Below are 13,913 nucleotides of genomic sequence, written 5' to 3' on the forward strand. Positions count from 1 at the left end.
CGATGGCAGCTGGGATTGACTCCAGCACACCTGCAACCCTTGTGAGGATAAGTGGCTCAGAAAATGGATGGATGGAATATATTTATACCTATTTGTCCCACAATGGGGAAATGTGCATAATTTCAACAGCAATTGTGGGTATAGGAAATCTAAAATATGCATAAATAGCTTGCAAGAGACGATGTACAAGAAGTATATTGCACAGAAAAGAAAGCAAAACTATTGTCTGTACGTAAATCTATCGGCAACATGATTTGTTTATTTGCACAATAGTGTGTTGTGTTTTGATTTTGCTTTTGAGATCTGATTAATCTGCTTTAAAAGACTTTTGGCGCTAGTGTTGAAGACAGAATTGGGAATTAATCCATCGGCATATTTTTGATGACGGAAGGTCGACATCTCATATAGTGTGTGTGTGTGTGTGTGTGTGTGTGTGTGTGTGTGTGTGGTGTGTGTGTGTGTGTGGTGTGTGTGTGTGTGTGTATTCCTAACTTCGGGTTAATTGGAGCCATTTTTAATTGGTGGCAGGTGTGTGTGAAACACGAGTTTGAAAGTGAACCCAGCCACATCCCCAATCATAAGAGGGTGTGCACAAATGTGCAATCACATAATGTCATTTTTTTTTGTTGAATTTGCCCTCGAAAACATTTTTTTTACACTGATTTATACAGGTAATAAGCCATGTTAATTGTGAAAAAAGCATTGATTTATCTTGGTGTAATGTTTTTTATATCACAAAGATGTAGCATTTGAACAGTGCTGTTGACTTTTAATACCCAGTATATCGAATTCCTCTTGTTTGCATTAGTTTTTACATCTGTCATTTCCCTAGAAATTAATCTGACGGCAGCCAGACAGATGTCTCAAATACATAATCGAATTCTATAATTTAACTGACATAAATCAAGAATAAATATTTTGCATTACAACTGTTGAGGAAAACGGGAACTGAATGGTTTGGTTGGTGTAAAATAAAAAGCTCACATCAGTGGTTTATCCTGAGGATTTAAGTTTAATTATGACACCACATCAAAATAAAAATTTCCAACAGATTTGGAATTTAATTCCATCCATATACATGCATAGCAACAACATTTTAAGAAACATGTTCTCCCATTATCAGGACACTGGAATGATAATCAGTATTCGCACTGACCTCCCACCCACCTTGTTTATTAGCAATGAACCTAGTCCCCCCCCCCCTCCAGAGTTACAAATAATTATATGCACAGACCGCATTTCTTAATACTGCTTTCAGTAATGTTCCCTCATTTACAAAGTATTGCATTGAGAGCAAATTTTCAAAAAGGGAGAGCAAAGTATCATGAAACAGAAATACGAGTACTATACAAGAATGCTGCCATCCTTATGAAAACATCCAGATCTGGTTTGAAGAAAAAGACAGACAAACAGCCACATAGGAATGCAAAGCCATGTATACATGCCAAAATGAGAAATGCAGCTTTGTGCCTGTCGGTCACCACCAAGTGGCTACATCAGTAGCAAGTCTGCAATCTACATTTGGGGCATATACGGAATTTGCAATAGCAAATAAGAATACATGAGTGCCTCAGTAGCTATTTTTGTGTCTAAATTGAATCTTGTTTTTGTATTGTCTATTGTTTCATTGAGTCTACATTACAATGTAAACAATATGAGTGCTACACAAGAATGACTATACAATAACATTACAAACAACTCTGATATAAATTTCATTTGAATTTAAATTAAAGTCACTACTCATTAATACTGATTGTAAAATAAATTAATGTGAAAGTGGCACCAATATTATTCTTGATTCATTTTCTTCTTTCTTTTTTAACCAATGGTTTTTGCATGTTTATTTCATAAAACGACAGGAGGAGCCTCTCTTGATTGTCCACAAGCAGTTTTTAGCACTGCATGATGCACTATTCCAGACACAAACAGTGTACCAAAACAAATTAGGAAAGGAAGGGAATTAAGATGGGGATAAAAGGAGGAAAGAGGTTTGAGTGGAAGAATCTGTCTTCTCATTTAACATGCTCTGCAGCATGTGACGAACAGTAAAACTTCTTATGGGTAATAAAGTTTGACAGGTTGTTGAACTGGATATCGCAGAGGCGACAGTACTTGCTACTTCCGGAGCCATTCATCCCTTTATTGGCTGGGGGTGTCGCATCCTCGTTTGGGGACTTGGAGGAAGGTGACATGTTCTCATTGGAGTCTGCTAGGTTCTCCGCGGCCCATGTTGGGGAGGGATTAGTGGTTTGGCCATCTGGTTGGGGCTGGTTCTCCTGTTGCGGTACTGCGCCTGAGCGTTCTTCCGGCTTATGTCCCCCCCCGTTGACGATGACCATGCCTCGGTTTTTGGGCAGTAGAGGGAGAGGTTCCTTACCAGCATGGGGGCAGCCATTAGCAGCGGGCTGTTGTGTCGCCTCCCTCATTGTTGCTGGCTCACCCCCGCCGTTAACACTTGGCTCCTGTTCGCTGGCCTCTCCCTGCATCACTGGTCCTCCACTCACATAGTCGGTCGGCTTTATCCCAAAATACGGCGATATTTGCTCGGAGCCTTTCATCTTCTTTATTGCTCCTGGATAAAGGCAATGGGGCAGATACAGGTTTTTGTTCTCATCTTTTGATGGGATAAGCTGGGGTTCAGCAAAAGGCTTGAGACCTGGCACAGGCCCCAGGTGAGGTGGAAACATTCCTCCATTCTGCGCCATCACGTTTTCATTGGCATTTTTTTCACATTTGCTTGAACTCTTATCGTAGGTCTCACCAGTGTTGTTATTGCCTTCGTTCTTCACATCTGGGAACATCGTAGTGTCTAGGCTTCCCGTATCATTATGTTGCTGCTGTTGATGTGGTTGTTGTGCCTTCTGAGCAGTCGCGGCAGCAGTAGCTGGGCAAAAGTTCTGTTTGTGTGCCAAGTAGTTCTCCACTTTATTAAAACTTATTTTACACACTGCACATTCGTGGTAGTCCAACAGTCTTTTTGGAGAGCTACAAGTCTTATCGGAGAGTGCTGAACACTTTTTGCTTAGATCAATTGGGGCATCCAGCTCATGTGGCTCCGCTGTATTGCATTTGGGGGTCAAAATAGGTTTTGTGACAGTCAGAGAGGCCTCCAGGTGTTTAGGGACCATACCTGGAAAGATGTCGCAGCGGGGGTGGAAACGGTCTCCGAGGGCGTCCACAACTTCTTGGGACGAACAAGGATTCATAGGATGAATACCAAGGAAACCCGGCTGTCCCATGGGGGCCCTTTGATGGTCCGAATCTGGTAGGCACAACTCGTACATCTTTCTTCGCTTACGAGTTCTCATGGTTCTCTGCATGGAGGGCACCTTGTTGGTGGACATGCGCTTCATGGGCGGATCATGACGAGTGGCGCAGTAGTACTGCTTGTGTACCATGTAGGTCTCATGGCGGCTGAAGGTGATATTACAGGCATCGCAGGTCGTCTTGCTCGGGTCGTTGTCGCTCTCCACTAGACCGGTACTCAGGCATTTCCCCTCGATTTGTTTTCCATTGAGCCTCTCCTCACCACCAGTTGGTGTTGAGACCTTCTTCACCTGCCCTACCAGATCCTTATCAGATCCTTTGGCTCCAGCATTCATCATGTCCAACATACTGGAGTTCAGGCAGGCTGACTGCATGAGGTGACTGTCACCTTCAGCAGGGTGGCATCCAGTCAACATGCTAACAGAGGTGTGCCCGCTGTTAGGACTCACTGACTCAGGAACCTTGTCAGAAAGGACAGAAAAGTCGGGTGACTTTGCCATGTGTTGCCAGCGGCTGTTGCAGTAGTGCTTTTTGTGGACTAAATAATTGTCCAAGTTGCTGAAAGTGATATTGCATTCAAAACAGGTGGCTCCTTTGGGCATAAGCGGGCTGTAGATGACTGGGGGGTAGTTGTTCCCTCCGTGACGTAGTCTCCTGTGAACGAGCTCTGACATTTTAGCTAAAATCTCAGAAGCCTGGGGGACCACTGAAATGTCTTGGGAGAAAGCAAACTGAGACAAGAAGGGGCCCATGGGAAATGTAGGCATGTTGTGCTGCACGGGGGAAGAGGCCAGACGGGGGCTTGAGGGCTCCGATTTGATCCGAGTGTAAGAAAAACTTGCTTTGCTGCCTGGGTGGGCGTCTCCCTTCGGAGCAGACAGCATGGGTTTTTTCTCAGGCTTGTCGGCCTCTCCGTCTCCGCCGGCCTCCTTGTTGAGGGCCCCTTTGGGACTTCCCAGTAGAGCATCCTTCCTGTTGGCTAGCTCGGTGCAGGTCTGCTGCTGCTGTTGGAGGCTCTCCTCGGACCCCCGGGGGGAATGCTCGGTAGCGTCGCTTTCCCTGTGAAGTTTGTTACCATGTCCATGTAAGTCCTGATGCTGTAAGAGTTCCCTGTGGCTCTGAAAGCTGATATGGCAGTGATTGCATCTGAAGGCCGCCTGTGACAGGTGAGACATGATGTGATGCTGGAATGTAATAAGAGAATCTGCCGTGTAGTTACAGATTGTGCATTTCAAGCTGGTGCCAGGAGGGAGGCTCTCTTCCATTTTGACACCTGTTAAAGAGATAAAAGGAGCGACCTCAGAATCTCGCCTCCCAGTTCTCCTTTACAGTTAACTGCACAGACCATCAAATAGTCACGCATTATGCCAAGGATATCCCCCACTCACTTGATTTTTATTTGCTGAGGGATTTATTGTCCAAGATGCTATCTGACAGCAGATAAGTATATTCTTAAATCCTGCCACTTTCTCACTTGAAATTCTACATTATTAAAAGTTGAAAGCTTGCCATCTCTTCAAGACTACGATTACAAACTCAAAATACTATGTATTGTCTTTCATTCTTAATGTGACTCACCACTGTGTGAGGTGGTCAGGTGCATCTCCAGCGCCCTGGCCCCTGAAAAGGTCCTGTTGCATTGTGGGAAGGGGCACATACTGGAGGTCTGGTGGGGTGCAGTGTCACTGTCCTCAACAACCGTCTCAGGTTCCCTTTGGCGCCCACTGCAGTAATACATCAGATGGGCCTGTAGATTCCTCTCACTTCGAAACCAGATCCCACAAGCTTTGCAAGGGAAGATGTCCTCTAGAGGTGCACAAACAGGAAGAATGTCACCTATGAGGATACATACAGTTCTTACATGCATCCATCCATTTTATAAGCCACTTATCCTCACAAGGGTTGTTGGAGTGCTGGAGTATATCCCAGCTATAATCGGGCAGGAGGTGGGGTAAACCCGGAACTGGTTGCCAGCCAATTGCAGGGCACATGGAGACAGACAACAGTCACACTCACAATCAGAATATGGAAACTCCACACAGGCGAGCATTGGCCTCACAGTTCTGAGGACCCGGGTTCAATCCCGTCCCCATCTGTGTGGAGTTTGGATGTTCTCCCCTTCTCCCCGTGCCTGCGTGGGTTTCCTCCAGGCACTCCGGTTTCCTCCCACATTCCAAAAACATGCAACATTAATTGGACACTCTACATTGCCCCTAGCTGTGATTGTGAGTGCGGCTGTTTGTCTCAATGTGCCCTGCGATTGGCTGGCAACCAGTTCAGAGTGTACCCTGCCTCCTGCCTGTTGACAGCTGGGATAGGCTCCAGCACATCTCGTGACCCTCGTGAGGATAAGCGGCAAAGAAAATGGATAGATGGATATATATATTTTTTTATATATAAAAAAATCCAGAAATCACAATGTATGATTTTTTTAAACGATTTATTTGTGTGATACAGCTGCAAATAAGTATTTGAACACCTGTCTATCTGCTAGAATTCTGACACTCAAAGACCTGTCTGCCTTTAAAAGTCCACCTCCATTCCATGTATTATACTGAATCAGATGCACCTGTGTGAGGTCGTTCGCTTCACAAAGACACCTACCCACCTCATACAATCAGTAAGACTCAAACTTGTAACATGGCCAAGATCAAAGAGCTGTCCAAAGACGCCAGAGACAAAATTCTACAACTCCACACGACTGGAAAGGGCTACGGAGAAATTGCCAAGCAGCTTGGTGAACAAAAGGTCCACTGTTGGAGCAATCAGAAACTGGAAGAAGCTAAACATGATGGCCAATCTCAATCGCAGTGGAGCCCCATGAAAGATATAACCTCGTGGGGTCTCAATGATTCTTAGAAATGTGAGGAATCAGCCCAGGACTACATGACAAGACTTGGTCAATGACCTGAAAAGAGCTGGGACCACCGTTTACAACATGACTGTTGGTAAAACACTAAGACATCATGGTTTGAAATCATGCATGGCACAGAAGGTTCCCCTGCTTAAACCAGCACGTTATGTTTGCCAGTGACCTTTTGGATGATCTAGAGGAGTCATGGGAGAAGGTTTGTGGTCAGATGAGACCAAAATGGAACTTTTTGGTCAAACTTTCACTAACTGTGTTTGGATAAAGACAAATGATGAGTTCCATCCCAAGAACACCATCCCTGTGAAGCATGGGGGTGGTAGCATTATGCTTTGGGCGTCTTTATCTGCACATGGGACAGGACGACTGCACTGTATTAAGGAGAGGATTCAATAAATTCAATAGAAAATCTTTGGAGGGAGGTGAAACTCTGTGTTTCTCAACGACAGCCCACAACCCTGTCTGATCTAGAGAAGATCTATGTGTGAGGTGTGGGCCAAAATCCCTCCTGCAGTGTGCGCAAACCTGGTGAACAACTACAAGAAATGTTTCTTCTTTTTGTTTTGGCTTGTCCCACTAGGGGCTAGTGTACCAAATCTTAACATTGGTTTTCTCAGGTGTTCAAATACTTATTTCCAGCTGTATTACACAAATAAATCGTGAAAAAAATCATACATTGTGATTTCTGGATTTTTATTTTTAGATTATCTCTCATGGTGGACCTGCACCTACGATGAAAATTCCAGACCCCTCCATGATATATATATATATATATATATATATATATATATATATATATATATACACACATCAGAAAGGAGTATCATTCCATTTCTACGATCCGGCTTCCCATTTTTTTCCTCCAAATTCTAAGCTGCTATATACGACTAGGTTTGTGACCTTTCTCAAGGGCAAACAAGAACACTGGACCATCTGCTTACCTCCCTGTTGAGCTGAACCCAGATAGCCCTTGTTAAGTAAACAAACACACTATTTGCATGAGGCCTGTATTTTGCAATTAACACGTTCGTCCGATCCTCCGGGTGTTGATGTGAACCCAAAACTTGAAGGTCGTTGGTTCTTATCTCCAATACAGAGACTCATCTGGGTTAATCTACGCCTTGTGGAGATGACGGTCTTTGTTAAGCAGGTGACTATGAGCGAGCTGTGTTTGTGTACAAGTGGAAGCCCATGTTTGTGCGCGTCAAAACAAAAGCACATCTCATCTCATTGCAGTGCAGTGTACATGAGGGATGGCGCACAGACACTTACTGTTGACAATTGCAGTAGGTAGGATGGAAGCCATTGCAGCCTGCTGCGGCAAGAGCTGGATGCTGTCCAGCAGCCTGGCAGGATACATGCCCTCGCTCAAAGACATGTGGTTCACTGCCTGCAGACGGGAGTCAAAGTCGACTGCAAATGCCACCAGCTCTTCACCCTCCATCATGTTCTTTGTGGTGGTGCACCACAGTTGACCACCTGGACAAAACAGAGGAAGAGAGGATGTTTAAGTGCTTGCTGTGTGAGTAGCTTCATTGCATGCACAAACTTTAAAAATTAACAAAATTAACTCCAGGTGTAAATGCCAGGGCAGTTATGCAACATTCCATCAAGTTTGCATGTTGGTTTTGTAAGGCATGTAGTTGAAAAAGAAATGTAAATTTTTTTTAAATTCATGTTGATAATTTATGGCCATACTATTCTGAAAATGTCTCATCTCATGTTGGAAGCTAAGAGGGTCAGATCCACGAGAGGGTTGGAATCAGGGAATAATTAAAATTTGGGTAAAGATGTTATCTTAAATGGCAACACCAAACAGGAAAAAAAGCTGAGGAGAAGGATATTGAAAATATTTTTAGAACAATTTCAAAGGTTACTTTAAGGGGGAGGGGTTAGTTTAAAAATACTGTTAGTATGACCTGACAGTAGAACATTAATTCAAATTATCTTTTGAAAAATCATCCCTCTCTGCCCTCATCTTCTGTCTTTAATTGTATTTGAATCATTGCTTTTAAACTAGTCTTGCTGTGATGGATTCAGCTTAATATATAAAACACTGTAGCGACAGAAGGCATGACTAACTTATGTATATGCGCCCTATAATGTGCACCTTGTGGGCTTACGGCCATGCTATCCTAGAACGCCCGATCTCGTCAGATCTCGGAAGCTAAACAGGTTTGGCTCTGGTTAGTACTTGGATGGTAGACCACCTGGGAATACCAGGTGCTGTAGGGTTCTCTCCACGGCTAAATGCAGATTGGCTGCGTTAGGACGGGCATCCAGCATAAAACTGTGAAAACCCTCATGGGACAAGCCAAAAGGAAAAGAAGAAGAAGAATGTGCACCTTCTGTGCACACCAAGTTCCAAAATCTGTAAACATTGCATGACTACCTCCAATGAAGTACAACCTAACACATACACATCATGTTGTTTGCATGTATTTCAGCATGCTTGAAAATTACCATGTTATGGTACTCATGAGGCAGTGAGGAAACTTTTGCACTCAGAAGATCACGTTGACCCACACAATGACAATGTAGGCAAGTCATTAGTCAACATGTTGTTGACACTCATGGCATCACATCAAAACTAAAATTATCACGCCACAGCAAACAGAACATAACTAGCAAATAAAACAAAACAATGATTGAAGAAATAATGGACAGAAAACATGGAATTTAAACATTATTTACATCCTTAGTAGTGTCGCAAAGCATGCTGGGAGTGATGATATGCAAACAGAAACAAATCCTGTTTACACACAAGTAAACTAAAAGTCAGAATTTGGAGAAACAAAATCAGAGGTCGTTACCAAGAGCCAAGCAAAATCGGCAAACTGGGCTGTTTTCATGAAGAACACTGAAATAAGACCTCCATATTATTTGATTGTTATGTTTTGGTTTTATGCATTCATCTTCAAATCTTCTGAACATATTCATTAAGTCTAAAGGAAGAGGGAGTTGGGGGGGTGAATGAGTGGAGGTGGAAGAAGCAAACGTAGGGTTTAGCTTAGATAATATTTATCTCAGCACATGACAGGATTTTCAACGGCATTTAATTTCCCATTGAAAAGATTAAAGTTTTTAATATGACTATTTACAAAAATCTGGCTGCAGAGATAACAACAAACTATGATACGCTCCCACTAAATGGCAGAATTAGGACATTGTTTCTGTGGAAAGCTGGACAATTAATTAAAGCACGCTGTTGGCTTTCAAAGATGTGCAAACATACCATCACAGTGACAGGCTGAGAGGGGACGTGATTTGAGTCATAGCTGATGTGAAATAAAAAGAGTCCTGAGGAGAGGCGTGAAGGTGGGGGATGGACTGAGAAAGCCCTCATACATGTGTAACACTGATTACTCATGTTTACATAAACCCTATAAAACACTGGGTTTAATGTCACCTCGTAAACAGCACGGAGGAGCTCCAAATGAAGACAGTCCACTTCATTTAGGTGACTTTAGAAGAAATGGAACATTTCAACATTGTGCCATATCAATAACTCATGACACGTTTCAAGAAAAACTGGCCTCATTATAATTTTGACATAAAATTGAAGGTTTCACATTGCTGTTTTGATTTAAACCCTCGGTATCTGTAGCATTGAAAATTAGAGCATCACAAATGTGTCATAGAAGTGAAATGGTATTAAAATATTCCACCCTTGCGTGCGGGTTTATTCCTTTTGTGTGTGTGTGTGTGTGTGTGTGTGTGCATGTGCAGGCGAGTGTGTTCACATCCCACGTTTAAATAGCAGTGCTTATCTGTCGGCCAATCAACTGTGACGAGACACACTTCAGGGTGCTTCACTTCATCGTTTTGATTCTGTCATACCGCACACTGCCTGGAGAGGTCCTTTGAATTTTTATCTCCTAATTAAAATAACAAAACTCCTCTCTACTGTCTGCCCAAGTTACAATCAAGGTAGATACAAACGACGACTGACAATGAAGGGGACTATATCACAGCCGTAGCTACAAAAGTTTCTCTCCTCTGCATGGATCTCGTTAGTTACGACATGCACATACCATACAAAGAGAATTATGAAAAAGGGCCCGCACGCTGAGATACAAATCGGTGTTTTTGGATCAATGGCGATCAAAGACTCTGCTCAGCTAAAGGGAGACAGATTATGCGGAGTGTGTAGAAATGTTTTACTGCTTTTGACAGCAGAATATGCAGTCAGATTGCACCCCTTCAGCCAAGGATGCGACAGATCCATCTGTTGTGTGCACAAATGCTGGAGATGGGTATCAGAGCTGCATGTACCGCTTGTACTCTGTTAAGCAAAACATGGAGGCAGGATTCTGTTGGTATTCAGTCACTTGCCGTACGCAGTATGTATTGGAACTGCTGGATTATGGGTTAAAGTTATACAGCACATAGCTGGCTAGAATCATAGCTGCAGTACATTGACCACCGGACTGCCACATTATGACCACTTGCATTCAATATAAGATCCATTACAAAATCCTCCTTTTTTAAAAGTAAAACAAAATATTTTGGTTGAAGGTAATTTATTTATTAAACAATATAGAATGATGTTTTAAAATTTCTATTGTGGACGTAGTTTGCATTGGTGTCCATCTTCATTATACTGTATATTTACTCAATAAGGACAAAAGAAAGACATCCATCCATTTTCTGAACCGCTTATGCTCACTAGGGTCACGGGTGTGCTTGGAGCACAGCGTTGATGAAAAACAATGGCGTACCACCTGTAAAGTGTGAAAACAGTTTTCCATCAAGGTGCAACGTCATCATTACTAATGTGCTCATCATATCTTGTTTCCAAAGATGGCAATTTGAATCACAAAAACAGGTGAGCCACTCACAATAATGGCATAATTTGTGTGAATGAGGAGCGAGGTCAAGAGTTAGCATGAAAGAGCAAACATAAGTCAAGAAACTGGGCGAAAAAGCTGGGAAAAGTGCAGCTTGTGATTTTCACTTGTTTGCCTCCTAACTGTCTGCACTGAGCTGCCTTTGTGCAGTAGCCAATGCAGTTGGAATGAAGGCTATTGTCTAAATCCTCCTGCAGAGCACCTGATAAAAGAATAAAGAACTATGACATATTCTAAAAACAATGGAGGAATTAAGGAGAGACAATAGGCCAGCTGCCTCATTAAAACAATCAAAACGGCATCCTGTACATGGTCCAGATAATTAAAAACCACTGCTTCCTAAAGTCTCTCAATACCATATCCACCAGCTCACTGAGGCCCTGAGACTATAGCTCTGCTGGCTAAATGCCCTCTTCCCTTTTTCTTTTTGATTAATACTTCATTTGAACACACACTGGAAGATGAGCATATGAGGGAAATTCATGAAACAAATTTACAATGCAAACCCTTTCCCCCCTCCGTAAGTACTTACAAACTAATCAAACGTCTCAGGATGAATCACTTGGGGCATGTGCCACAAGAGATTTCAAAGTGCACACATCACAGGGCATTTTGTTATAATTTCCTCCATTTAAATGACTTTAGAAGAAAACGGTTAAATAGCACAGAATAGGTACAGTATCTATGGGGGAGGCAGGGCAGAGTGAGATACATGAGCTGGATGTTTTTTTTTTTTTTTTTTTTGCTTTCTGCAAACAGCTCGGCGCCACCGTATCTTAATGAAGTCGCAAACAAATCTCATGCCTTGTGCAAAGCTGCGAGACAACAAAGCTGCAGAAATAACAGAAGGGCTCGGATAATTAAACTGGCCTGAAGACAGGTATTCAAATGTTGGTGTGTAAACAGCAAAACTCTTTAATAGTTTAGCTGTAAAATGCGTAGTTAAGCACATCAGCACTCGCCTCTCCCATCTGTCCAAACACATTAACATTGCAGAGGCCATTCCAGATCTGGAGTACAGTCGTACATATGACAGCACGGGCTCAATGAAGCTCATGGGAAAAGTAACACATTGCGTCATCTATACAAAGGTACTAGCTGCTGTGAACCTCGAAAAATTAGTTTGAGCGTGCAAGTCAAATAAACCTGGAGTTGCACAGTTTGGAATGTGACCAACATTTGGTGAAGGAGACAAATGCCTCTAAAATTGTACAAAACAAGAGAGGTCATATTAGATGAGGCCTTGGCAAACCTCGCAAGCGACAATAGAATCTGCATTTTTGTTTGACTCGTTTATAACAATTCAGCTTCACTCAGCAGGAGGGAGCCCATTAGGCTTTCTTTCTTTTTTTTTCAACACGGGCCACTGAACTGAAGAAGACCAAAAGTTATGTTCGTAATTATCACATTTACAATACAAATTAACATTGGATAAATTGCAGCCTGGCTATTCTTCATAGCTAAAGTTCAATAATTCTACATTTGATTATGAGTGGTAACTTACTTCAAGTGTAATAAAATGCTAGCTGTAAAAAATCTTTATATTAAATCAAGGTTTTGTAATGGTGACAGATTGACACTCAACCGAATTATTTCCTAAATTGTAAAAAGAGAAATACACAATTTTCTTTTTGTTGGCTATTTCCAGGCAGGAGCAGCTCTGAGTTCTCATCTCTATTGGCTATGTGCTTCCGGCCGGTCTTAATTGCGACGCGAGGCCTGTGGGGGGCTGTAATTAATGACCTGACTCTTGTCCTCAAATCAGCTTCGACTCCTCCTGGTCAAATGGAAACAAGCTTCACACACCAACAAATATCACGTATCTGCATCACTGTGAAATAGCTCTTTATTTATTTCAAACAAAAGGAGGTCAAGTAAACACGTGGGTTGTCACTGTCACGCCAGGCAGAGCAAGCGGAAAGAATGTGAGACCACTTGGTGAGAGAAAAAAATGACAGTCACAGACTTGAACCTGTTCACTGTTTGTGACTAGTGTTAAATTGTTCACTACGGCCCTGAGATTGAACTCCGTCCTTGTTATGTACATGACGGCCACTAGGCGACACTGTTCTCATGTGGATGTTGATGCCGTGAGCATCACAGTGCACATGCAATATCAGCTCGTTTTTTTCTTTTTTAAAAATCTTTGCTTGGAGTTTGACTTTATAAAGATCTGTTTGTCATGGGTACTGTATCTGGATCAAAAAGCGTCAAACTGGAGACTACATACATATAACGAGGTCAGAAACCATGAGATTTAATTGCCGTTTATTTTTTTCAAATTAATCTAACTGAATTCCTAAACAGATGCATGGCTCACGTTTCAATTTTGATTCCAAATTAAAGCAGACACCAACACACACACGTGCACATACAAACATGCACATGCAAATTATTATTGTTAAATATGTTTACAGACGTGCAGCTTGACATGACACCTCAAATACCCATTCCAGAGTAATTTTAGCATCAAGGATATATGTACACTTTGTTAGTACTGAGAGCTACTAGATGCCTTTTTGTGCAAATGACATGCAAGCCACAACCTGCAAATTCAAGTTATGGTGAAGACACAGACACATGGCTCTTTATATTATAGACTCATAAACAAGTCACACTTTCTAAAACCAAAATATGTCTGCAAAAACATTGTTATTAAGTTATTAAAGGAAGACAATTGAGCATGGCTGTGATTTGGTAAACGTGAAATTGAAATCTGAAAGTGAAACCTAAACGCGTTTTTTAGTCTCTTCTCTGGAATTTTTTTGTACAGCCTGAACGATTGCCTGCTTGCTAATATTTTTCTCGTAATCCTGAAGAATATTTAAATCGATTTTGCTCTGCTAGACTGCAAATGACTCAAGTGTTTCTAGTCTAGTGTGTCATTTAAAAATATGATTTTTACCCATTATGACATTTAATTGAAA

General features: G+C 42.1%; 1 protein-coding gene and 1 pseudogene across 2 annotated transcripts in view; one reads left to right on the forward strand and one right to left on the reverse strand.

The window, feature by feature from the left end:
- Window positions 1–471: 471 nt before the first annotated feature.
- zfpm2a (zinc finger protein, FOG family member 2a) overlaps window positions 472–13,913 on the reverse strand; it is a 145,711-nt gene continuing 132,269 nt past the window's right edge. For both annotated transcript variants that reach the window (XM_061820568.1, XM_061820569.1), the window contains 3 exons: window positions 7,409–7,615; window positions 4,846–5,073; window positions 472–4,540 (listed from right to left, as the gene is read on the reverse strand). In XM_061820568.1, coding sequence (XP_061676552.1) covers window positions 2,013–4,540; window positions 4,846–5,073; window positions 7,409–7,615 — 2,963 coding nt within the window. In that variant the 3' untranslated portion in view covers window positions 472–2,012. The remainder of the gene's footprint in view (window positions 4,541–4,845; window positions 5,074–7,408; window positions 7,616–13,913) is intronic.
- Window positions 8,254–8,371, forward strand: LOC133501560 (5S ribosomal RNA; annotated as a pseudogene).

This window comes from Syngnathoides biaculeatus, chromosome 5 (assembly GCF_019802595.1).
Source record: "Syngnathoides biaculeatus isolate LvHL_M chromosome 5, ASM1980259v1, whole genome shotgun sequence".
Classification (NCBI taxonomy): Eukaryota; Metazoa; Chordata; class Actinopteri; order Syngnathiformes; family Syngnathidae; genus Syngnathoides; species Syngnathoides biaculeatus.